The sequence below is a fragment of the Aphelocoma coerulescens genome, chromosome 3 (genome assembly GCF_041296385.1).
Source record: "Aphelocoma coerulescens isolate FSJ_1873_10779 chromosome 3, UR_Acoe_1.0, whole genome shotgun sequence".
Taxonomy (NCBI): Eukaryota; Metazoa; Chordata; class Aves; order Passeriformes; family Corvidae; genus Aphelocoma; species Aphelocoma coerulescens.
Genome location: NC_091016.1, coordinates 107,397,948 through 107,423,546, shown reverse-complemented (window position 1 = coordinate 107,423,546; position 25,599 = coordinate 107,397,948). Strand labels below are relative to the sequence as shown.

The window sequence follows — 25,599 nt, the reverse complement described above, 5'->3', positions numbered from 1 at the left end:
AAGCACATTACAATTCAAAACATCAGAAAGGTCTCTGGTAAGAAAGACTGTGCTATTTGTTCAAATGTGGGTAAAAAATTAGTCTAAAATATGGAATAACAAGAACTAACATAATCGTAGCTTGCACCTTGTCTTTGCTGCTGTAAAACAAAGCAATATTGTGAAGACAAGATCTTGCTTACATGTATTTGCTCTAGATGCAAACCCATGTTCCTATGCCAGATTGATAAAACCTTCTGAAATTGAAAACCCAGATTTTCCATTTTCAGTTTAAAATTACAAAAACTTACGCAGTACAGATGTATAACGCTATTTACAAGTTATTATAGACTTATTCTGCAGAACTGCTCCAGCAGCCCCACATCTCTTAAAAGCCCTAAAGTTGTAAAACTAATTCAACTACACCACCTCCACACTGTTTTGCTACCACTAAAGCATTTCCAATTCACTGTTACCCATCCCATAGCAGAAAGTGAAAATGTGAAAATACAGTTGTTCAATAAACCATCTTTGGCTTACGGGCAAATATCTTGTTCAAATCATCTAGAGACCAAATTCATGCTGTTAGCCAAGTTTAACAACTTGAGTTCAGTTCCTAGTGAACAACTATGTGTCTTAAGACATGATGCTGCTATTGGTGATCTCATCAGAAAAGGTGCACCTTTGGAAGTTCAGCTTACCAACTTCCTGAAAATTTTTTTTTCTGACAATTAATTGTACTGGAGGAAGCTTTTGCAGACTGTTTGCACTATGATCCGGCCCAAAAGGGCATCAGTCTCCAACATTCTTTGCTGCAAGCACTGACTGCATCTTACCCACAGAAGTGTTTTTACTTAAGTGTTTTTTTCTAGAACTTTTATAGCAATGTGAGAAGGTACTGCTCGAGGATGCACACTAGAAACAATCCAGTATAAGGTATTCCTTTGTGACCCTGGTTAAAAGAGCTGGTATCTTCATTTGCAGATTTAACCTAGGAAGTATTATGTAAGAACCACATCACTAAACAGGGATCATATGACTTACAATATAGGAATAACAGAAAAGGTAAAACACAAGGTAAGTCATTTAATTTACAATACAATGTGCTGAGTTCTGAGCATTGATGACCAAAAGATGTTAGCTTCAATTGGGAGAGATTCTGAGAAGAGCTCCTCAGATCATTATGAAGGCATCCATGATGAGATGACTAGACAAGGATTATTTTTTCCTTTAAAAAGAAAATCTGAGAAGTGGAAATGCCATGGCTGTCTACTCATACAAAGTAGCAGGGGAGAAGAAGCAAATACTAAGGAAAAAAAATGACTTTAAAAGCAATATAAGACCAAACCACTCAAATTATTGTAAAGAACTTTAGCTTTGATTAGAAAAAAGATTTTGAAGGACGATTGATTAGAATGCCTTTGATTAACAACCAAAGCAATGAACTTCTGGAATAGCATTTGAAAGTAGCAGCAGCGTATCTGTATTTATTAAAACAGCCAAATAAGCGAACAATTAATCATATGGTAGAATAGAGAACCTTCAGAATTGCAGCTGAAGACCTGTGGTTTGAAGATTTGGTATAATGAGCCCCTTTTTCCATTCACCCAGGATGAAAACAGTAACCAAATACTAATGAAGCAGACAGGCTTAAAATACCGGGTTTTTTTGTTGTTTTTTTTTTTTTTTTCCTGCAATACACTGGAGTTTGCCCAAGATCATCTGAGAATTTTAACCTAAGAAATTTCTTCATAACAGGACTAATATTCACTTTTGGTTTCAGCTGTCACTAGTGTCTTCCTACAATGTGATAATTGTTGAGACTTTCAGACAGAAACCCATCTAAACTTAGCTGTGATCAGGGACTGTCCTATTAGGTCTCTATTGACTTAAGAGTTCAGACACCAACTCACATGTAGACACCTATTATAACAGGTATCAGTTTGAATGTGAAATTTATCCTAATTCTAAGCATTTCTCTTCTGCACTGAGGACCCCTTCAAAATACACTCTTCTAAGTTGCTGCAAGGTATTTGTATTGGGTGACAAAAAAATCTCATGTTCATGTGTAGTACACAAGGATACCAAATAAACAGCAAAGGAAAAAAAAAATCTTAACTTCATGGAAACTGCATAGCAATATTCCCAATATTCACTAGTTTTTAACTAGATCTTAATAGAAATACTGCCTGTAAGTTGTCCTTTGCATTAAAAGATCTACTCACTGAACATATTTGGTCAGGAATTCACTCATAAACAAAGTAAAATTCATGACTAGTAACAGAGTACTTTATTGTATGTCATTCTGGCCTATTATGTATGTAAAAAGCATACATCTTTTTAATTAATATCATCTAGCATAGGATTTTAATGCTTTTAAGTCTGAAATCCCTTTAAATACTATTGTCACTCAGTAATAAATTTTCCACATTTAGACTTTAAGAAGAAATGCAATGTTTGCAAGGGAACAAAAAAAGACCAACTAATTCTCATCACAAAAAGAAACGAGTTCTACAAATGAAACTGAGAAAGTTATATTGCGTAGTCAAAACCAACCAACAGCTAGTGACTGAAAGCCTTGAAAACTGAGGAACATTCTGACTTCTACCTGAATGGTTTCTATTTTATGAAAAAACCCACCCTACTAAATAAAGCAAGCTTTTTTTTAATAAACCATAAGTAACCATAAGTGGTGTAAGTAACAAAAAATCCTACAGCTGCAGATTGCCTCCTATCTTTACTGCCTTGGGCCTAAAAGCTTTAGCATTACTCTTCTGAAGCTTAAGAGCATGCTCAAAGCAAAAACAGTATCAGCAGCAGCATTGTAATTAAGGTACAAGATGGTCTGCCGCATAAAAGAACATCTTGCATAGACTCTGCTACCAGGCTAAATAGAAAAGTATTTCCCATACATCAAAAATTCTCTTCTGGAAGATGGAAAGTTAAGTGTGAAAAAAAAGATTTTCCTACTTAAGACACTGGTGGGCACAAGATTTTTTCATAAGATTATTTCCCTCTCTCAAGTCAAGCAAAACTTTGAGATAAACAGAAAACACATGTCTAGGATGGAGATCACAATCTGTTTTTTCATGTTTAGGTTTTGAAATTAACTCTGAACTCCTTAAATAGTGCTTGCAGAGACCTCCTACAGTATTCCTAACATGACAAAAAAGTTGTCTCTTTTGGAGCTTCACATGTAAAGTCACATGATTAAATTAAAACATGTTAAATACTAAATACAGCTTGTCCTGATAAATCCTCACTACTTTTCCTCAGCAATTTTTCATCCATTTTTTCAAAATTAAGTGCAAAATACCTTGCTATGTCATCAGATAAAATAAGGCTCAGTCATGCAAAAGTAATGAGTTTTATACAGGAACACAATGGTTAAAGGAATAAGGCAATGTTTACAATGCTGCTAGATGCAACTATTTCCAGGACAGAAATCTTTACAATAATGAAAGGATTAAGTTAAGCTTTCCTTTGGAAGTAATTTGCTTTGGTTTTCTGCACTGAAGTAAAAAATTAAGCAGTTGAAATTATCATATCAGTATGATTTGACATTTACAACTTTTATGTCTTTTTGTAAAACATTCAGATGAAAACATAAATACATATGCAGATAAATAGAAACATTATTAAAATCTGTTTTGCAACCATTTGCATTACATAAAAACTCAGTCACTTAAAATAATTTTTTGTAACTTTTGCATATAAAGAAAGGTTTGCGATGTGATTTAAAGGCAATTAGTTAAACCCCAGTGTCATTTCCATTAAAAACTACTGTAGTTTGGCTAGTTCTACTGAATGATAGTACTATCATGAACAGACTAACACACAGTTTTTTTTTTCCAGTTTCTTCTCAGTCAGTAGCTCCCAATTATCTTGAGAGAAACACAATATTAAATATATATGATGATTGTTACTTACAATTAGCTGTTTCAAGCCTACAAATGACTGCTCCACAGAGTTGGCATTTAAAACTTGTCTCTTCACTGCAGCCTGCTCCCCCAAGAAGCGAAGCATTAAGTCTTTTACTGCATCTCCCTTGGTGTTCATGGAACAGAAAAAGAAAACACATAACAAGACTATTTAAAACATTATGTCGGCAAAAAAAAATGCAGAATTAAAACTGAGCAAAAGAGTTCTTTCCTCTAAAGAAATACATATTCTCCAGTACGTTAGGTGTGAAATAAACATAACTGCACATGAATATACAGCATTGGAATGAAAACTTCTACATTTACTCCACATAATTTGCTATATTCTTTTTTCTCCATGTATAGGTTTCAGTTAGCACTGACACATTCAGGTTAATTTGCTTCTTATACTGCTATTGTTCACAGATCTTATAAAATACTCCTCAAAGATCTTATAAAAAACAGAAAGTTCTACAGGTTTTTGTAATGTATGTTAACATTGAAAGGTGCAATCTACTGATCAAAGATAAACATGCACATGATAAGCTAGCCTTAAATATCCAGAAAATAAACTTTGAGAGATCATAAACCAAAGTAAACAGCAACCCTTCAACAAGTGTTTTAAATTTCAAAAGAACTAGCTGCAGGCATCAGTCAGAGAAACTGTGTTATCTGACCTCAATAGCTTTTTGCCTAAAAAGAGGGTGAACTGCATATAATAACAGTAGAGCTTAGCTACGACAAAGAGAATTGAATTGTTTCAATTTTCTCCATGGACAGTGATAGGAAACGTTGTGTTTTCTGTCTAGTTTCTTAAGCAATGAGATTGCAACTGCTTTTTCACTACATGGAAATTTTTTACCTCTAATGATGTCACTTATCCTATGAATAAACAACGTATCTGCCTCTCAGACAGAAGAGCTCGAAGAATTAAGAAACGACAGTGTGTGCAAAATGACATGAATACAGAAGAATTTTTAATCCCCCTGATAGTACTTTGGATCCAACAGTCCTCTGGTGTAGGAAAAAGTACAAATGAATGCAATGAAACAAAGGACAATGACAGAAGACAGCAACTCATGAAAAAAGGCATAATGGAAAGAGCATAAAAAGCAGCATTCAGATTTGTTCTAACACTTAGAGAACACTCGTACAGACAATCTTCACCATACACAACCCAAGACAGCTTAAAAACTAATGGTTTTTAAATGATTGTCAAAAAGTAGCATACAGCTGAAATAAAAATCATTCAGTATTTTTCTTGGTGTGATTTATCCACACAAAACTTGTCTTACAATACACTTTCTGAGCAAGCAAGCCAAAAAATAAAGTCCCAAGCTCTTCAACACATCACATGAAATTTCAGTCCTTCCCTGAAGCACACCTAGAGTTCACCCATTGCTAATGCATTTTTCAACCAACTTCTGTCTCCACTGCATGTAGCTTGGTTTAACATCTTGCATTAATATTCAACATTAGCAAACTATTCATACCAAAGCTATACAAACCTTGTCGGAAGCTGCTTTAACATTGAAAACATACCTCCCACACTGTTTCAGTTGACATTTCCAGTACTCTACAATTACAGTTTCAGTTAAATACACAATTTACAATACTATGGAACGACACCAAACTAGGGGATGTCAAGTCAGTCACAGCATGCACTCAGGCCACAGAAAAGCAGTAAGTGAAAGTGAGGAAAGTTTTCTAAACACAAAGCACTTCAAAACTAGTCCCTGTGGACATGTCTAGGAGACTCTTATAAATTATAAACAATGAAGAAACCAGTAGGAATGCCCTTTAATTCCATTGATGATTTTACATCAGGTCTTTTGTAGAAATACATCACACAGACATTGCCAAACATCTTCTTTTCAATTATGTACTAAATGGTAGATCTGCATATATGCACGAGCACAGATTTAGGGAATCATCTGCAGAAACAAGCCTTTAATCCTTGACTGGACTGAGGAAGGTGAAAGAGAACTATTCTAAAAAAGGAAGCTTGCAAAAAGGAGACCACCACCCTTGGAGATTGCAGAAGGGATCATTCATTCTGTCCAACCGATTAGCTGTCAGGAGAGAAAGCGCACACTGGAATAACTCATCAAGGTCTAAGCAATATTTTGGGCAGGACTGGAGGAGGAATAGCTTCCTCTTACAGTGTTTTCTTTCATGCTAATTATTTGGCTCTGTGATAACAAACACATGTTTTAAGATAAAGTTAACCCAAGAAGCAGCAGCAGCATTTCATATGTCTAAACTGGTATTTACTGCTTGTGACAGAAACTCAAGATTTTTCAGATAATGCATCTATAAATCTGGACTTGATTCACTCCAGAAACTTTTCTGCTAGCTGCTGCAGATTGAGAAGCTACTGCAGACTGCTCTCTGCTTGTATTTGACTATTGACTGATGGTCTTTGTTATGCATAATTAAAGTATCCAAACCCTCAAAACCATCTATCTAAACAACAATTCTATTATCCAGAGGCACAGATATCAAACAGTAAGATTAGCCTGTTTCAAGAAAACCCAAAATATTATGATGGTTAGCCTGGCTGAGCAGCCAGGATAAAACAGCTTCATGAGAAATCCTGAGATCTGAGTAAAATTTCTCAAATTCTGAAAAAAATGCTCTATGGCTTCTCCTCAGTTAGAAATTGATAGAAGACAAAAAATTACTATATTGTTTGCTTTATGATCTCCTCTAGAGTTTTTAATTTTGGGGTTATCCCTTGATAACATTGCAGCTTGCTGCAGCACTCAATCTTTCTTACAGGTTATACCTTTCCATTGCTTAGGGAAGATAGAAATGATGCAATTTCAGTCAGTGTTAACATTATTTAGACCACTGTAAACATGAGTGAAAATGTTATTTCCCACTTGATCACAATAGTGAATTCCACAAACAAAGCTGTCTGCTATTAAGACTCTGTAGCACAGCTTAGAGGGTTTGTATATATTCCAAATGTGAGCACTAACTTGGAGAAACAGAAATAAAGTACTTAAAAATACAACCAGCTTCGGCTTCTATGGAAACTGTCAACACCGGTTTTCAATGTACCAAATAAATGTCACTATGAATAAACCAGATCTGGTTTTAGCCTCTTCCTGTACAAGGCAGCAGTGACACTGCATTTTCTAATTAGGATTTAAGTAATACACACAAGGTGACCATCAGCAACAATGTGAACCACTATGATACACAGATTACTGGACAGCTCTTCTACAGTATTTCTAAAAATAATCATAGACAAAGATACAGTAATAGACTCTTACCTGGATATTATCAAATTTTAATCCAGGCATGGTGAGATTCTCTTTATCTATGAACACGGCACTGTACTGTTGTGTGGCAACTGAAATGAGAACATTTCTTGTTTCCTCACTAGGAATCCAAGCATCATTTCTTCTATCTAGTTCACTCATATTTAAGGCTGTGGCAAACGGGTCATCACTCCCAGCAAAAACAGCTTGGATTTGTGAGAATGGCTTGGGGGATTGAGTTATTTCTAGAGATGATGGAGGACCACCTGCTTCAGGTCTCCCATTTTGCATGGGGAAGGTAGGGTTGGATGAAGAACCACCTCCACCATTAGAAAGAGAGGACATTTGCTCTGGAACTGAAGAGCTTGCATTGGGATTACTAACAGAAATAAAATTGGATGTGGTAAATGAATCAAAAAAATCAGAAGCTAAAGTGTTAGTGTTAACAGTGTCGCCAAAGAACTTGCTTAGACTAGGACTTGGTTGAACCACCTGCGGGTTAGACTTCACTGGAGTCTCTATTATACTACTAAAACTAGGAGATTTTACCATCTGAGGCTCAAAACCGTCAGGTAGGAATAACTGTGGCTGGGTACTAGCATTGTTTGCTTGGCTGAAGATGGTGCACACAGGAATGGGCTCAGCCTCAGAAGATGGTGTGGTAGTATTGGGTGACAAAATTTGGTCCTCAGGTTTGCTTTCATCAATATCATTTGGTTTTGCTTCAACAGGAACGTTGTTTCCCAACTTTGGATCCTCCTTAACTGCTTCCTGAATTGATTCTTCCTTTAAAGATGCCTGATCATCTGTTCCAATATCAGAAAAGTCTTTAGGAGTTTCTTCATGTTCAGTTTCACTCTCATTACTTAAAAACTCTTCTTTATCCACTTCTGCTTGTGGCTTTTTATTATCTTTAGCTTCCATTTGGTCTACAATCTCCTGAAGACAACCAAGTTCACCTGTGTCATCTTCACTGTTGTTTGGAGAATCTGAAATAATGACACTCTCCATCATTTGCTCATTAAGTTTATCTACAAAATTATTTGAATCCTCTGATACAGTTTCATTCCCTTCAGACTCAAATTCATCTCCACCAAGATCGATGGTTTCCTCATGAAAGAGAATTTCTTCCTGAGCTTTCTGCTGAACTATGTCTCTGCTGTCATCTTCATCTGAAGTGCTCTTTGCATCCTTAGCATTGCTTTCATTATGTTCCATAGTAACTGAAGAAGGAGAAGCCCCCACCAGAACAAGAATTAGTTTTATTACTTGTATATTCCTCAGGTGTCAAATTAGAACTCCTAAGTATCATACAAATACTGAAATTTTTGCTTTAGAAACAAAGTAATTTCATTATTTCACATCTTCCCTTTGACATTTCTCATTTAACGTCTAACCGCAGAATTAATTCTGAAAATATTTTCTCTTTATCCTTTCTGCAAGTCGTAAAACTATTGAGATTGAAGAGCAAATACCTGCCACTAAACATAGATGAAACAATACCATAGAATCACATCAGACAATGGTTTGGTTTGTAAGGGGACCTTACAAGATCATCTGATTCCAAGCCCCTACCATGGGCAGGGACACCTTCCACTAGACCAGGTTGCTCAGAGCTTCATGCAACCTGGCTTTGAACTCCTTCAGGGTTGAGACCTCTCGAACCTCCCCTGGCAACCTGTTCCAGTGACTCAACATTTGCTTCCCTGGCCGCAAAGACCCGCTAGGTCCCGGTTTCAGCAAAGGGAAGCGTGGGTTCAGGGCTATCACCGGCGCAGGCTACCGAGCACGGGCCGGCTAAGCAGGAGGAGCGCTCGGCGGCGGCAGCAGCGCCGCTTACGAACCCCCGCAGCCCCGGGCTGGGCTCGGCCGGCGCAGCCTCCGGCGCCACCGTGGCCTCCCCAGTCCGGAACACCCGCGGCGGGGGTGGGCACGGCCCCCGCCGGCGCAGCGCCGAAGCCACCTCAGCGACCACCCGGAGGCCCGTCAGGCCGCGCGGCCACTCCACTCCACTCCACTCCACTCCACTCCACTCCACTCCACTCCACTCCACTCCACTCCACCCCACCCCACCCCGTCCCGTCCCGTCCCGTCCCGTCCCGTCCCGTCCCGTCCCGTCCCGTCCCGTCACCTCCGAGCCACCGCCGCTCCCCCCCGCACAGCGCCTGCGCACGGGCCGGACAGGGCGGGGCTGCGCGCGCGCAGCTCCCGGAAGCGCCCGACGACGGGCCCCGCCGAGGACCAGAAAGCATTGGAGGCGACGGGGGGTGTCTGACTGCGCTGGGGGGGTCGCGATGGAGGACGACGCGCCGGTGATTTACGGGCTGGAGTTCCAGGTGAGCGTGAGGCGAGATTAAGGGAGGGTTGGCAGGTGCCGGTCTTGCTTCTGAGAAGGCGCTGGCCGCGGGGTCGGGTGTGTGTAGAGAGGCAGGGGAGAGCCCGCTCGGGGGAGACCGGCGTCCTTCCTCCTTCCCCGAGCCGGGACCGGGGGCACCACGGGCACCGCCGGGTTGTGGTGGCTTTTGGCAGCCGCCTTGGGGTGTTTAAGGGTGGCTGGACAGCGGCCGGGAGTCGGTCTTCCCTCCCGACCGCGCTGTTTGCAGGTGCGGGGCTCGGGCAGGGCTCCTTGTCCCCGTTGTGCCTGGGGGTCTCCTGCCCGGTCACCGCTCCCTGCTCCGCCTCCGGAAAAGGCTTTGTCTGGAGCTGGAGCGGTACGAAAGTACTGTCAAAGACATCCCTGATTCTGCCTTGTCAGAAAAAAAAAAAAAAAAAAAAATTGCTTTTCTGACAAGAGAGCATGAAACTGTTCCCACTAAATTATGAATTTTAGTTGGATATACCCAACTGTAAATCTTCATGAACTTTGTGGGATCTCCCTGTGAGGTCTATGTATGTGCCTTTGTCCCATGGGACAAATCTGTCCATCATATCAGTATTTTATGGCTGTAAGGAAATGGAACTGTCTAACTAAGAAACTTACTGATCATCTTAGAGGAACACAGGTGGTGTGTTTAATGAGGTTTCTATGAGTTCTGGGAAAGCAGAGTCAGAGGGACCTTAGTTCATTCTTCCTCCACTAAGGGCTTTACTCAGCTGTTATGTGTTCTCTTTGGCAACAGCTGGCTTATCATCACTAGCCTTTATAGCAGTAATACCTGCAGAAGAAAACCAGCACCGCCTAACAAAGCAATTCATTCCACAGTAGATGTAGTAATATAAATATCTGCACATGCACTTTTTTTTTGGCACCTTTGCTAAAGCGTTCTTGAAAAGTAATGTACAAAGGCTCGTTGTAACAAATGTTCTGCATACTGAGTAGTGTGCTCTGTAGTCCTGACTATACCAGTAGCTTTCATTAGCAAATTTTGTATTTGTTTGGTCGTCCTCTTGTATAGGAGCTGCTATGTAGTATACACCTGCCCTAAATGTTGAATCTGCTGAAGTCTGATAAAGTCTGATAGCATGCTGTCTGTATTGTATGATAGTATTTTGTAATTGGCTAGACATGGCTGTAGCTCATACTTCAAAATTAATGAAACTTATACTTAAATCTCTTTTGCAGAACAGAATATAATTCTGTACTTAATAAAATTCATAGTGCCTTTCTAGAAGGTCACATATAATTCATCTTCCAAAAATTTGGGGAAGCTACTGTGTGTTGTCTGGGACCTTCATGGACCTGTGTACCCTGCCCCCCAAACTATGTATCTCCCACAGACTTCTCTCCTTTGAAGTACGTAACTTGTTGGAGTTGTCTGGTAGTAGGATAAAGCGAAAGGATGAGGTAAAGTAGCTGTAATGAAAGGAAATTGCTGTTAATACAGATCACTTAGGGAGAGAGAGTGAGGAAAGAAGAGATGATTTATGGGTTAAGTCAGAAAGGGAGCGTAGAGATGAAGGCTCTGTTTCTGATCTCCATTAACTCCCAGTGTGGCTTTAAAACAAATTGCATCTCTGTGCTTTTATAAAGTGGAGAGACACTAATATAGAAACTTAAACCGAGAACTTATCTGGTTTTTCCAACTTGCATCTGTACATCTTATAAGAGAGATTATTATTTTTTTAAGCATCATTTCTTCTGTGTTGCTAGATAGGAATGGTTAGTTGCATCATCACAATTACCTCTTTTTGTCTGAAGGCATCTCTTCAGACTAATTTTTCAGCCAAGTTTTAGAGATTTTGTCTTAGCTTCTTATGTTTGGGCTCCAGCAGTCAGTAAAAGTCCATCTTTGGCCACTGGTGGAAAAAGTATAGTTGTGTAGATGTGCTTTTCATCTGATCTAATGTGACCATATTTGTAGGAACATAAAGCTAATTCCTCCTAGGTGCTATCCACCAACTACCTTAAAATTATTTCTGCAAGGTTTCTGTTTGTTTCTGTGTGCAGAATGTGTTCTGATGGATTGGCATACATAAGGTCACTTAGAGTAATGAATAAATACATTTTTCTCTTGTTTAATCTCTTAGGTTTGTCTGTGAGCTATATGAACATTGTACAGACAAGCAAATTATGTGTGACTTTTAGGGTGTATGACTCTTTTTGTGACTTTTAAAAAGACAGTCTCACCATAGTTGCTGTCTGACTGCAGTGAGAATGAGAAGATTGCAGTGGATGGTGAATGAAAATGGGATATACTGCTTGAATTAAGGTACTGAGTGATGTGGCTGTGGTTCATGATGATGAATACAAAGCAACAGCAGCAGCTGCAGAACATTTCAATACCAAGGTGGTTCTTCTAAAGGGAACCTTGGTAGAATTCATCAGTATCCTCAATTGTAAGAATGCGATGGATGAGGTCCCAGGACTATTGTTAAGTCCTGGTTTTTGTCAGTGAAATCATGCCTTTCTTGTCCTGTGTAGGGTTGACCTGGGCTTTACTGTCTAACCTGGAGTACCTGGTATGTTTACCCTGTGTTGAATTCAACACAGGCTTTCATTTTCAGGGAATCACAATTTTCCCCATGTTTTTCTTGAGGGTTTAAACAGTGATATTCTGAGCAGGTGCGAAAGCACCCTTGAACATCTCAAAATACATTATTTGCCTAAGATTGACTGGATAACGTTTATAGCCCTGGAAATGAGCAGTGTGGAGTGGTGCTTTCTGGGATAGGTATTTAGTTCAAGCCTACAGCTTGCTTGTTTAAAAGTATGCAGAAGCCAGCCAACATCATGGGATGAGGGAAGAGGAACATGGCTTATGCCAGAGAGTGATCATTTTGGAGCATGTGTTTGGCACATTTAATGGCTTTTGGAGATACCACAACACTGAGCTAAATTTCAGCATGCTGGATACTCCTACTATATGTTGCATGTCAAAAGTACGTAGACTTGAGAGGGAAAAGGATAATGAGCAGGAGGCAAGAACAGCAGAAAGCCACCTGGCTGAGCACAGGGCCGTACTGTGCCTGGGCAGCTCCAGCAGCACCCTGAGATAGGGTCTCGCTGAAGCAGGGTTGAAAAAAGTGCACTATTGCTTTGATAGAGTTAGTGTTCTGCATTGTGGTTGTCGTGCTTCTTGAATAAGCAATACTTGGCCCATTTTGTGTTGTCTGTTAGTTGTTAACAGGTTTTATTAATCTGAACAGAGACTATTGATTTTTAGGACTCGCCTGCTTGCAAGAGTAAGATGAAACTTAATTTCTCTAAAACCAGATGTGTTTTCTTATAGTAAGAAACTTAAAACAGTGCAAAATACCAACTGAAATAGATTGTAGAAGACCTGTGACCAATGTGTGCATACCTATTGTCATCAGTATGTATTGAGAATAGATCAACTGACTTACCTGTGATGGAGTAAAAGCCAGGTATAGATTTACTAGAAGTAGTAAAATGGGTCTTCCTAGGAAAATGTGTGTCATCAGCTACCCAGGGAAACCTGTGCTGACTTTCAGACTCGGCTGTGTCCCCGGTATGGGAGTGCAGAGCCTATCGCTCCTATTGGCAGTGGTGTTCTCTTCCCTGGGGGAAGCTCTTATGGTCTCCTGTGGGTTCAGAGAGACTAGCCTAAGCAGAATGTACATAATAATTTTGGTCCAGCTTTAGCAATGTCTTTGGAAGATTTACTTTGAAAATTGAATCAGTTTAAGAAACTGCATAATAATGTCATACTAAAATTCCTACCTTTTGTGTCAGTTCTCTTTCTTCTCTAAGATTACTTGTCTCATGAGTGCCAATCCTGTATATTTTAAACCTTTGTGGTTTAAAGTGTTAGTAGAGGAACAAAAGTTGCTAAGTGGCAAAGCTCTCTTCACTAATCCCCCAAAGATTTTCATAATGCATGAAGTGGAACAGTTGGAAAGTATTTTTTAGGACCCTCAAGCAATTAGTAGAATCTTCCTAATGTTAGGTATGGTACAGAGAAATGACAATATAAAGATACAGCTAGGTGAACTTGAAGGAACTTTTACATGATGATTGTTACCTTCACAACAAATGAATGGGTTTTCTGAGGACTGTGCTATGCAGGTCTTTGTATGCGGGTTGCATTTGTTGTTGTGAGGGTTTACAGAATCTGTCAGTCTTTGGAATAGGGTCAGTGCACTAAATACATCAGTGATGGGAATTCTTGTGCTGTGAAAGGCTTGGGGAAAGCAGCTGTCTGAGAGCATTGAAGGTCACCTGCGCATGTGTGCTGCCAACCTTTTCACTGATAGTCACTGCAGCTTATTAGAGTCACTGAGAGGGTCTCCTACTGTGGTGGGAGAAACAAGGCTGTCTTACCTAAGGATAAATCCAAGTGTACTTACTTGAAAATTGAAATTGTGCCAGAAGGCAAAAATAACATTCATGACATTAGCAGCCTGGGGCTTGTCTGGGGGGGGGGCAGGGAACTTGTATTTTGCCTCCAGAATGAGGCATCAGCAAATCCAGCTCCCCGCTGCAAGTTGCAGTACACTAGTTCCGGTTTTCAGCATAAGCAGATGGTCAAATAACTTTAAATTCAGATTTAGGGATTGCAAGCCAAATACTGTGTCCTCACATTTTGCATTGCAAGTTCACGGTTTGTTAGTACAGATTGATTGTATGAATTTCAAATGATCTCTGGTCTGCAGAATATTTTTTGTTTGTATTAAATGTAATACAAATATTCCAATGTTGGAGTCTGTTTGTTTTCTTGTTTGTTAATACCAAACCAGTGCAATGCATCAGCAGGACAACATATGTATTGAACAAGTACTTTTTTGTTTGTCTATTAATGCGATAAATAGTAACAGTCAAATTAACAAAGCAAACAAAAAAAACTCCAAACCAACAAAAAAAAAACCAAAAAAACCAGCCCAAAACTCTGTGCATTTGGCTGGTATTTCAAAAGATGTTGAGTAGTGAAAGTTTTTTGGAAGAAATTATGAACAAAGTGTAGAGAATCAGTGCATGCAGTTCCATAATGCACTTAGTTTAAACCAACCTTCTTTATCCTTTTGAGGTTTGTCATTGTATTCTTCTGGATCATCTCTTGCCATTGTCAAGGACGATAGACTCTATTCTGTTTCTTTTTCTCAGAGGTTTTTATTATTCTGCAGGTGGCCTAAATTGTCAAGGACATGGTAGAAGGTGATCTTTGCCCAGCATCACACTGAGCATAGTGTAGGCATAGACACAATGCCCAGTCTCCAAGTTAGTCTTACCTGCATTCTGCTACAATGATTGTTGTTTCTTTTGCTTTATCTTAATACGTCTGTCTGTTGCGCTTGTGTGCTAGAGTTTTGCATGTCTATTTTTTGTGGTGGATTTGCAGTTCAGTTGTTCTGTTTTGTAAAACTGCTTGCCTTAAACTGTGCACATTCCCTCATAGGGCTGTTGGTAAGTATGGTATTTGGACATGTAGCCAAAAAGTTTTGTGGTTCACAATGTTTTAAACTTTGCTTGCTAATATTTTTTTCCTATAGTTAGGCCTTCTTTAAGAATGAAATGATGTAATTTTAAGTTGTTGCATTGTCTAGCACTATCAGGTGGGATGTGACTTGTTTTCTTGCTGCTTGTGTGTTTCAGATGTGTATTCTGGGTATTTTCTAAGCATTATGGCAATTTTTTTAGTAAGTAAGTAACTTTAGTAAGTTTAATATCTTGGGTAGAATCATTAAATGATTTGGGTTGGAACAGACTTTAAAGATCATCCAGTTCCAACCCCTCCCTGCCATGGGCAGGGACACCTTCCACCAGACCAGGTTATTCAGAGCTCCATCCAGCCTGGTCTTGAGCTCCAGGGATGGGGAGTCCACAACCTCTCTGGGCAACCTGTTCAGTGCCTCACCACCCTCACAGTAAAGAATTTTTTAAAAATATCCAATCTAAACCTGCCTTCCTTCAGTTTAAGGCCATTCTCCCTTGTCCTGTCACTATGTGCCCTTGTGAAAAGTCCCTTTCCAGGTAAGCCCAGTAGTAAACTCTTCTTGGGCTATATGGAGTTTTGTGTTCTGTGGGTGCAGACTTAGAAAAATAATAATTTCCATTTAGATTAATCAATATTCATTTTACTATGCTTTTTTACTTATTTTCTATCTATGAGCTGCATTCATAAGGCAGGATGCTTGATGAAAGATTTAATTTGCAACCTGCTCTGACAGGTTGCAGTACAAGATGACAAACTTAAGGCATTTTCCATGATCTTGACAGTGCTCCAGTTTCAGTTGTATTGTTCGTTACAAGGATTACTTGGTGTCTTCATCTGTTGGAAGAACTTCTTTTTCTCTCAGAGTAACTCAGAGTAGACAAAATTACACATATCTTTGTGCAAGAGACAACTGAAAGTCTGTTGTACTGATACTGATATAATGAATCAGAATCTTCCTGATTTATGAGTGGTTGATGAGTTTGAACTTTGTATCCTATGTATAGATGTTGCAGGGTTTTTTTGTCAGGAAACAAACAATAGGGTATTTGTTCTTTTGAAATGCGTTTAAATATTTTTTTTCTCATGCCTTTGATTTTTTTTTTCCTGCAAAATGGAAAATTATTTTAAGTAAGAGCTAGAGAAGCTGATGACATAAATGTTACTATGTATTTACACAATTTTATGTTGGGCACCTTGTGTCCAACTTTATGAATTTTTGAAAGCAGCATGATGAGACCTAGTTGAAAAGCTTTAAAAGGGCTGGAAACCCCTTTTATTTATTTATTTTATTAAAGATCCTGGAGGTCTCTACTTCTCTTTTTTTTGTATAGAAACAACAGAAGCTTGTTCAATTGAAGGAGTTACGTAGCTGTTGGGTTATTTCTAGTGTTTTCTCAAAATAATTGCGAGCAGGTCTTTTGAATGGAAAGAAATGCTTGCAAAGATCTGCAAATGTAAATTCTTTTAAAGACAAAAGCTTTTCTCCAATCATCTTGGTGGACTTAAGTTGTGTCTGTCAATCAGGAACACTCTAGACTTCTTGTAGATCAGTGCTGCATAAATAAGAAAGTAAAGCAAATTGGTATGGATTCACGCTGATCTTTGATCTGCATTTGAGTATTTTGAACACAAACTATTTGTTATGTTCTCTTGTTCTTCTTTTTTCCCTACATAGATATTATAAATGTATGTATAGGATATTAGCCTATACCTTACTAAGCTTGTTGCATCTTTCAACTTTTTATGCTCCATCTTACGCAAAACATTACACTGTTTAAATCACACATTTCAGATACCAGAAAAGAAGTATCTGCCCTATACAAGTCCAGAGATGATTCTGAAAAATTAGTTTTTTCTTAGTGCTCTTGCCAGACAATGGCTTGCATGGCTTTACTTTATTTAAGAAAAGTCAAATATCTTCAAGTTGCTTTTCTGGAATTAAATTGCTCTAAATTTGGGTATTGGGATATAATATATTTCAAACACTCCCTTCCAAGCTTCTACGCATCTTTTTTATATCAATTTTAAAAGAAGTTTCAGATGGAATGATTAATGAAGTTTTCCTGAATCCAGAAGGTAACAAGGTGCATGACAGGATGGCAGTAAGAAGGCCATTCAGCAGTTACCTGAATCCTATAGGCCTTGGTGCATGGAGAGAGCTGAGCTATTTTATGCCAAATAGGATAGGAATTGCAAAGATTTATTTTTAGATTTAAAATAGCAATTTTGAACAATATTATTAAGGGTGTCTTTTGCATGGAGAAATAGCAGCTATTCCTCACAATTTATAGTTGCTAAAAATGCCTTTGAGTATTAGTTTACCTTCTATTTACTCAAAATTATCTAAGAGAGTCTCTACTAATGACTAGTGCAAACTAGTGATTGTGGTTTTAGTTCAAGCTGTGCTTTTTTTATCCCATGGTCCTTCACTGCTTTGTTTCACTGCTTCCAAGACTGTGGTTGGTACAAGTTGAAGAAGAAAGGCAGAGACTCTCCAATGCCATTAACATAATACAACAAAGAAATAACATTATGGCAAAAGTTTTATGGATAAATAACAAATTGCTTCTCCCACCATTCAGACAATTCTTATCTCTAGTGGACTGCAGTGGAAAAGAAGAGCCTTGGATTTTAATTTGCTTCTGAGCTTGGTGGCTAATGGTGAGAAAAAGTTATTTTTTACACAGGCATATTCAACCTGAATGGTGTGAAAACTTCTGTAAGAACAGCCTTTCTTGGATATTATATTGTTTTTTAACGATAGTTAAAAATTGTTCACTGTTCTATGGAATAAGATAAAGGAAAATTAGTTTGGAGGAGATGCTGCATTTAATCTTTTCACTGTTATAATGGAGATCAGGTAATGTATTTAGCACCTGTGTGTTCCCCAATCCTCACAAGGTATGAGAAATTGCACAAAAAATGTGTTAAGCAAAATGGACATAAAGGACAGGAAGGTTTGCAGTTTGTAAGAATGTAATGCTTAAAATGATAATTGATATATAAGCTTGGAGATTTTTGCTGAAACTAATGTATTTTATTAATTGTACTTTTCTAATGGGTTTCTTCTTCCCTAGGCACGAGCTTTAACACCTCAGACAGCAGAAACAGATGCAATTAGATTTTTGGTTGGAACACAGTCCCTTAGATATGATAATCAGGTAATTTTTCTGTCAAATGTCAGTTGTAATTTTTACCTCTTTTTGTAACATTGTTCCAATATCATCCCTCTTTCTTTCTCCCCCCTGTTCAATGTGAACATTGACTGATAGTTGAATTGACGACTTCTGTGGGTAGAATGTAAAGATATTGGTAAGAAATGTAGGTGAATGAAAGCTGTGTGTATTTTCTGAAAATCATACCACTCTTCCAAATTGTATGACTAAATCAGATTGGCTTAGTAAAGAAACTGCCATATTTTTGTTAATTTGAATCTATAGATGCTCTGGAACCATGAAGAGAAGTAAAGTAAAACAAAAGTCTTTAAGCCTTAATTGCTTCTAATGGGACTCCTGGTACATGCACAGTATGTGAAGCTTCATAAACTGGATTTTTCAATATTCATTATTGGCAATCATCTGTGTCCTTTCTGATCATGAGTTTAACAATTCAAACTAAAATCTGAGTGACTTTCATGCCTCAATTTCTATTGGGCTGTTTCTTCTGCAGTTAGGAGTATGAGTTGTAATTTAATTTTTGTGGTTAAATTTCAGTAAAAGTTATACCAAAGCAAATTCTTGAGGCTGAAAGGGTTAGAAGGCTGTATTGATTGCAGGTGGCAAGGCTTGGATAGCAGGAGAGCTGTAGTGGTGGCCTCTGAGAAGAGGCCAGGGGTTGCCTATGCCAGACATGGCTGGTTCCACTGAGTCCACTCCAGGACACAGGTGAGTCAGTTTCCCATGAAGGCCCTGTGCTGAAGCAGAGGAGAAGAGTGAGATGCAAAGAGGGAGAAAACACCCATAACCACCATATCCCCCTGCCCCACTTGAAAGGGTCAGAGGAGTCTGGGGTGAAGTTCAGCCTGGAAAGTAGGGGAGAGAAGGTACTTGTTTATTTTAACTGCCAATAAACTAATTCAGTCACCCAAGTCAAGTCTCTTTTGCCCAGAATATTAATTAGTAAGTGACCTCCCTGTCTGTAGCTGGGCACATAAACTATCTCATTCCTGTTCTTCCTGGTTTCTCCCTGTCTTTTTGGGGAGAGCCGGTGTCTGGGTGGAGTCTGTTAGCCAAGGCTACCACCCACCATGGAAGTCCCTGCGACTGAATAGAGGGACCGACTCTTTTGAAAATGGGCTGCACAAAATGGCTTGGAACCATAGCTTTGGGCATGTGAGCTGTCAATTCCCAGTGAGGTTTTGAGTTCTTTACTCAATGATAATACTGGATGAGACTCAAGAAAAGTTGTTCCAAGGCATAAGGGGGACGGAATATTCAGTTTATTTACATTTCAAGTAATACTTGGGGGTAGAGTAACAAAAGAAGTGGCAGACAAACTTAGTTAAAAGTTCAATGCACATGATTATATTTTTGATTGTGCTGTTTCTTGCTCTTCAAATATTTGGTTATAATGTGGGGTTTTTTTGTTGGGTTTTGTTTTGCTTTTTTTTTTTGAACTGTGATTTCTGTGATGGCTTTACTACTTGGTCAACTAATTAAATCCTGATACAAAATTGTTGAAGAGTGGTTCTCACTTATCAGTTGATAGCCAACAGATCTTTAATAATTTAAATTTTCTGATTGTGGTAAGTTTTTTGGGTATATACTATGTATTTTAGAAATGTTTGCATATGCTTCAATTTTGAGTATGCTTTTCTTTTTCCAATGAATAACATTAACAATAGAAATGCAGGACAATTCCTAGTGTATTAACAAATGTTTGGAGGTTATTGGCCTGTAGCTGTGCCTCAGGCCATCATTTCTTCTCAACTAGTTCCTCAATCCCCAAGAAGTGCCCTAGGCCTCAGCTCATTATAACTTAATTCAGCACTAGGTTCTCTACATTTGCTTAAAAACTTTTTTAGTTACCTGACCAAACTTATGAGCTAGCTTGCAACACTTAGGACTTTACCAAGTCCTGCACATTGACAGGTTTTATCATGTGCAGATTATTTCTTCCCTTCTGGTCATGGGCAGGTGCAGTGCAAATGAAAGAGCAATAATTTTACAGCTGATGTGATTACTTTTGCCTCATTGAGGTTTATTGCTGTATGAAACAATTTTAGGTATTCATAGGAGAATATGTTTTAGGTGAAAATATTTTCCTATTAATACTAGTATTTCAAAAGAAAGGAAAGTGTTTATAAGATTTTATAGTCTGTTAATATTTGACATATTAATAGTGTATAGTACTTGGCATTTGGTCCTCATAACATGCTGGGAATGGTTTAAGTAGTAGCACTGTGTTCTACATCGTGCAGTTTTGGAACTTTTGTCCTCAGTACTTTCATTGTTGCTAAACTTAGTGCATTATTGTACGCATTGGAAATATTCAAGTATGTAATTTATTCTTTTCTCATCTCATTCTCAGAACTCTGTGAGTTAATTTTTAGTCTTGTGTCTTAGAACTTAAAATACTAATTTTCATGATTTATATAATGCACTGCATCCCCTGTACTCAGCATCTCAAACTTTGTGTTCAGTTCTGGGCTCCTCAGTGCAAGGAAGACTTTGAGGTGCTGTGGTGTGTCCAGAGAAGGGTGATGGAGCTGGTGGCAGGTCTGGAGCACAGCTGTTGTGAGGGGGAGCTGAGGTTGTTTAGTCTGGAGAAAAGGAGGCTGGGGGGGTGGGGTGTCTTAGCACTGTCTACAGCTACCTGAAAGGAGGTTATAGCCAGGTGGGGATCAGTCTCTTCTCCCAGGCAACCAGTGACAGGACAGGTGAGAGGAAATAGCCTTAAGTTACACCAGGAGAAGTTTAAGCTGTATATTAGGAAAAATATTTTCATGGAAAGGGTTGTAAAGGATTGGAAGAGACTGCCCAGAGAAGTGGTGGAGTCATCATCCCCAGAAGAGTTCAAAAAACCTGTGAATATGGCACTTGAGGACATGGTTTAATGGTGGACATGGTGGTGTGCAGTATTTGGTATTAGAGTATTTTTCTATGAAATTTCTGTTGTCCTTAGTATTTAGTGAAGTTACTATTCTATATATCATGTATTCAAATCAAGTTGAGTAGAAAGATCCTTAGCAAAAAACCATTGGGGGAACTTTTGCAGTTTTTTCTGTTATGCTGACTGACTTTTTCTGGTAGATGGTGTTGACTGGCATACCTGTGAAAGATGTAATTTTTCAACTCACAACATGCAAACAATACTGTTGCATAAGAATTAAATTTCATATTTCCTAAAGATCTGAGTCTGGGCATTTCATTAGCTACCTATGTGTTCTGCCAGTCTACAGCTGTCCATGTTGTCAGCTGAATCGGAAACATAACGACAGAGAGAAATTTGTTACCTGTGCCTTCAAAGGGCTTCACAGGGGATAAAGAGCACTCCCTTATGTGCCAAGTGACTCTTTTAACCTGGTTAGTGTGGGAAGAATGTGTGTGGCTGTAGTAAATGGGATTTAGATTTGTGGTTCACTTTCTTGGGTAAGAGACTTAGCCTGAGCTGCCAAAAGAGACTCCAAACAAAAACAAGGTATGAGGTTAAACTGATCTTTCTTGAAGGCAGAAGTGTCACTCTTTAAGATGGATATGCAATTGTTGGGGTAGATGTATAGTGTCCTGATTCCTGAGTAGATTCATAGGTTCAAGGCAGTAAATGACATCTCAAAAGACAACTTGCTAATCAACTGCAGAGGTGGTTCTATACCTTGGATGACAAAATGGAAGAATAATACAGGTGATGAGGTCCAGGATTATATTTCAAGGAGGAGTTGCTGATGACTGTTTGGGCAATAAAGAAGAAGGTAGCATGTAAGCTCAGCCCCTTAAAAATAATATAGCGTTCAGTTGAAGTTAAGATGTATATTGCAGCTTCTGTATTTTAAGAAAATCTTCTGTATTTCTGCATAACTAAGATTTTTGCAGTGATTCAGTAGTTAATTCAGTAGACTTAATTCAGTCTCTTGGCTTTTTTTTCTTCTTCATTGTTCACCCAACTTTGAAACTTAATTTTTAATCAGGATACAATTGTTTAAAATTTGCGAGTCTTCTAAATTTATTTTTCCACTGTTGAGCTTAGGGGAATTAGTCCCGTGAGTAAAGTTCCTTCTGTATGTTATGCCGGACAAGACAAGAATCTTCCTAAATTTCTTGTATCTCTGTGGCAAGTATAGAAAAACAACTGACTAAAAGAAGGAGAGGGAAAAATGATAGTAATGTGGGCCTATCAAAAAACAAACTCATAGCAAAGAAACCTGCAAGAAACAAAAACTAAAATAATAAAACGCAAACTTAGTTCTAGCTTTTAAAAATATTATCTATTTAAATACTATTTTTTTCTTCATCTTTCAGTATTTTATATTTCGATATAGTATAAAAAGATTTGGTTTGTATCTTGATAAAGATATGTGACTGCTAAAGTGAACTCTCAAAAAGTTTCTTACTGAGTGTAAAGTATTTGCTTCAAAGAAGAGTCCTTTCCCTCTCTCTCCTTCTTCCTTTGTAGATGGTTTGAATTAGATGATTTGGATACAGAGTTGGTGCAGACATTTCGACTAAGGATTGTAATGTTGTTATTTTTGTTTATTGCTGTAAGAAGTGTTGAATTGTAATACGTGACTTATTTGCTATTAGCCATTAAGTGAAAAATCACCTTCAAGCTTTAAGTTGAAAATTGAGAATAAGCATGGTATTTCCTCAAACAGGGAAATTGCTTGTGTTTTCCTAGAAAAGTTAATCCTGCATGAAATCAATGATATAGTAAATTGTTAGTATAACAATTAATTAAAGTAGGTATCGGTTATAAAAATCTCATTAAGTTGTTCCATGTAGTCATCATGTATAATTAAGACCCACAGGAAAACATTTGAACTCTGATGTTCTATTTTATTGTATTTGCAGATTCACATCATAGATTTTGATGATGAAAATAACATTATAAACAAAAATGTTCTCCTTCATCAAGTGGGTGAAATTTGGCACATCAGTACCAGTCCTGCAGATAAAGGTGTACTAGCAACCTGCTACAATAAAAGTAAGTCCTTTTTAATGTGCTCAACTTGAACACGTGTTTTGATATTTTTGAATGTGCAAAGTTTGAACCTGTAGCTATGTGTAGACGCTTTCAGTTAGAATTATCAACACAAATATTTCTAAAAAAACTGCTACACTTTTACCTCTACCTCATTTGTGTCATATCCTTAGGTTATCTTGGTTAGAAGTCAACTTCTGCATTCATGTTAAGAAAAGCAGCAAAATAAACCTTATGCTTGGCTGATGAATGCAAAGCATGGCAAATAAAATATAGTCCTGTTACTTTATGCATCATTTTAATTGGTTTGTATGTTTGCTTTTGAAAGTGGAAGTAAATGTCTTTCAAAATATGCTGGCATCAAGCTTTACTTAAAACTGCAGATAAAGTTTGTATATAATGTTATTTTTCATATGTGAAATTCAGGTATGCCCACAGAGAGCTATAGCTTCTTATCTAAATATCTCCTGAGTAGGAATGCTCCTTGTCTAACCTTACACTAAGTGCACAACTATTGAGATTAAGGATCTCTGTGTAATTCCTGAGTGAGGCAGGTGTGAAGATTTTCTGGCTCGAGGCTTGAAAAACCCACTAGCATCACTTGGGGAAGGGGGTGATTTTTCTCTCTGACACATAAGAAATCTGAGGTGTCAATTGAAATAAATATTTCTTTTAGTAAATATTAGTCTGTTCGTTCATGGAAATTTGGTCCAAGAGTATAACGAAAAAGGAATGAGTTTCAGGCTCTGTACATCCGTGAACAGTTGTAGAGATGTGTGTTCCTGCTGTTCAGCCTTCTGGTTGTATTAGGGAGAGGATTCCAGGATTGTCTAGTTCTCCTAATTCTTTTGAATTGAAATAAAACTGCTAAAATTTGAATTTCTTTCACAAATCTTAGGTTATTTTTTAAAACCAATGATACAAGGTAAGTAAAGTAGATTTTTCCATTGAAATCATTGTGGGCATTTTGATTGAGAGCATTTCTGTGAGATTCCCAATTTCCTTTATTAGACCTATTAAATCATATGAATGTTTTCTATTCTAGATTCTTTGTGTTCTAGATTTAGTTTATCTGATTTCTTAATACTAAGCTCTCGTTTATACTTCATGCATCTTACTTCAGAATTCTTATCCATTAACATTCTGCAGAACACAAGATCTCATTCTCAAATGGATTTACTGACTCTAAATAGCAATGTATAGCACTGAAAGCACACAGTGTGGTGTTTTGTAATAAGGAATACAGAGTTCAGCAGACAACTTATTTCAAGTAGTAATGCAACCAAATTAAGCAATCAAAACCTTTACAACGATTTAATGTATTGCATTTCTTTGTTATTTTAAAAAGACTCTTAATGCATTTTCTCATTGAACTACAAGTCAAATGAGATGATGCTGTCAGGAACAGCTGTAAGTATTGTGCCTATCCCTTATGTCTGAGACCAGCTCTTCTGTCAAGACTTGAATGTTGTTGAAACTGGGAGATTGAGGAAATGTGATGTGTGTCCATTATTAATAGCTATTTCTTGAAGTCACTTGAAGTGGTGAAATGTGGCATTGAAGAGAAGTGGAATTATGTACATTTCCTGTTTCGTAGCTCACTGGATAAGCTAATGGAATAGGGTGAAATTTCCTCCTTTATATTGGGAAGCATACTGAGTTTTCTTTTACTCTCACACATTTGCAAAGAGTAACCATAACTGAGGTATGAAAAAAAGATGTAGTAGGTGCAAACAGAAGACCACTTTTTCGCATCTCTCCTGATCTTTGATTTTTATTAGGAGGAATTTGCCTTTTATATAGGAAGTTTGAGGAATATGAATTTCTTTTTTCAAATGCAGTGAAAAATCTTTCCATAGTATCCAGTTATCATCCCGTTACGTTATTGAGAACGTTATTTGGGAACTATGTTCTCTGAACAGTCAGTAAAGTTAAATTAAATGGTGCTCTGTATTTTTTGTTCAAGATATCTTAATAGAGTATCAATGTGCAATTAGGTTTTAAAAAGGAAAATACCTTCCTGACTCTGAAGTCAAAATGAAGGAAACCTCCTGTTATTGTTAGCATCAGTATTTACTACTTTGTCTAATTTTGACATTGAAAAAATACAAGGCTTTATTAATGATGCATTCTCAAATATGACATTAACTAGAATAATAATGGTTCCAGTATCATTGGAACAACTGTGTCTTTGGATATTACCCAGAAATTCCATTTTCTAGGGCACTTTGTCTTAATACAAAGAAAAAATTGTGAAACTCATTTTACCATCCCTCCTCATGCACACACTTTAAAAATACTGGTTTAATCACATAATTACAAAGGGAGAACTTGTTAGACTCAGTTCCTGCCTTAATTATAGTGGTCTCCCCCCTTCACCAATCATTATCACTTAGGAAATTTGATACTGTTACGACTGATATTATAGGAAGGTGCTTTTATTCTCAAGTGATAGGCTTACTA

The 25,599-nt window shown here is 37.9% G+C and overlaps 2 protein-coding genes across 8 annotated transcripts in view; one reads left to right on the top strand and one right to left on the bottom strand.

The window, feature by feature from the left end:
- Positions 1-9,420, bottom strand: part of TRAPPC12 (trafficking protein particle complex subunit 12) — a 51,730-nt gene extending 42,310 nt beyond the window's left edge. For 4 of the 5 annotated variants that reach the window (XM_069011518.1, XM_069011520.1, XM_069011519.1 and 1 more), the window contains exons 1-3: positions 9,300-9,420; positions 7,181-8,391; positions 3,910-4,026 (exon numbers count right to left, since the gene is read on the bottom strand). In XM_069011518.1, the coding sequence (XP_068867619.1) occupies positions 3,910-4,026; positions 7,181-8,391; positions 9,300-9,420 (1,449 nt within the window). Of the gene's footprint in view, positions 1-3,909; positions 4,027-7,180; positions 8,392-8,743; positions 9,158-9,299 lie in introns of those variants that run through there. The other variant, XM_069011521.1, reaches the window with a different exon arrangement.
- Positions 9,421-9,424: 4 nt separating this feature from the next.
- Positions 9,425-25,599, top strand: part of EIPR1 (EARP complex and GARP complex interacting protein 1) — a 77,482-nt gene continuing 61,307 nt past the window's right edge. For 2 of the 3 annotated variants that reach the window (XM_069011523.1, XM_069011525.1), the window contains exons 1-3: positions 9,425-9,504; positions 18,078-18,161; positions 23,007-23,139. In XM_069011523.1, coding sequence (XP_068867624.1) covers positions 9,463-9,504; positions 18,078-18,161; positions 23,007-23,139 — 259 coding nt within the window. In that variant the 5' untranslated portion in view covers positions 9,425-9,462. Of the gene's footprint in view, positions 9,505-17,582; positions 17,662-18,077; positions 18,162-23,006; positions 23,140-25,599 lie in introns of all 3 variants that reach the window. The other variant, XM_069011526.1, reaches the window with a different exon arrangement.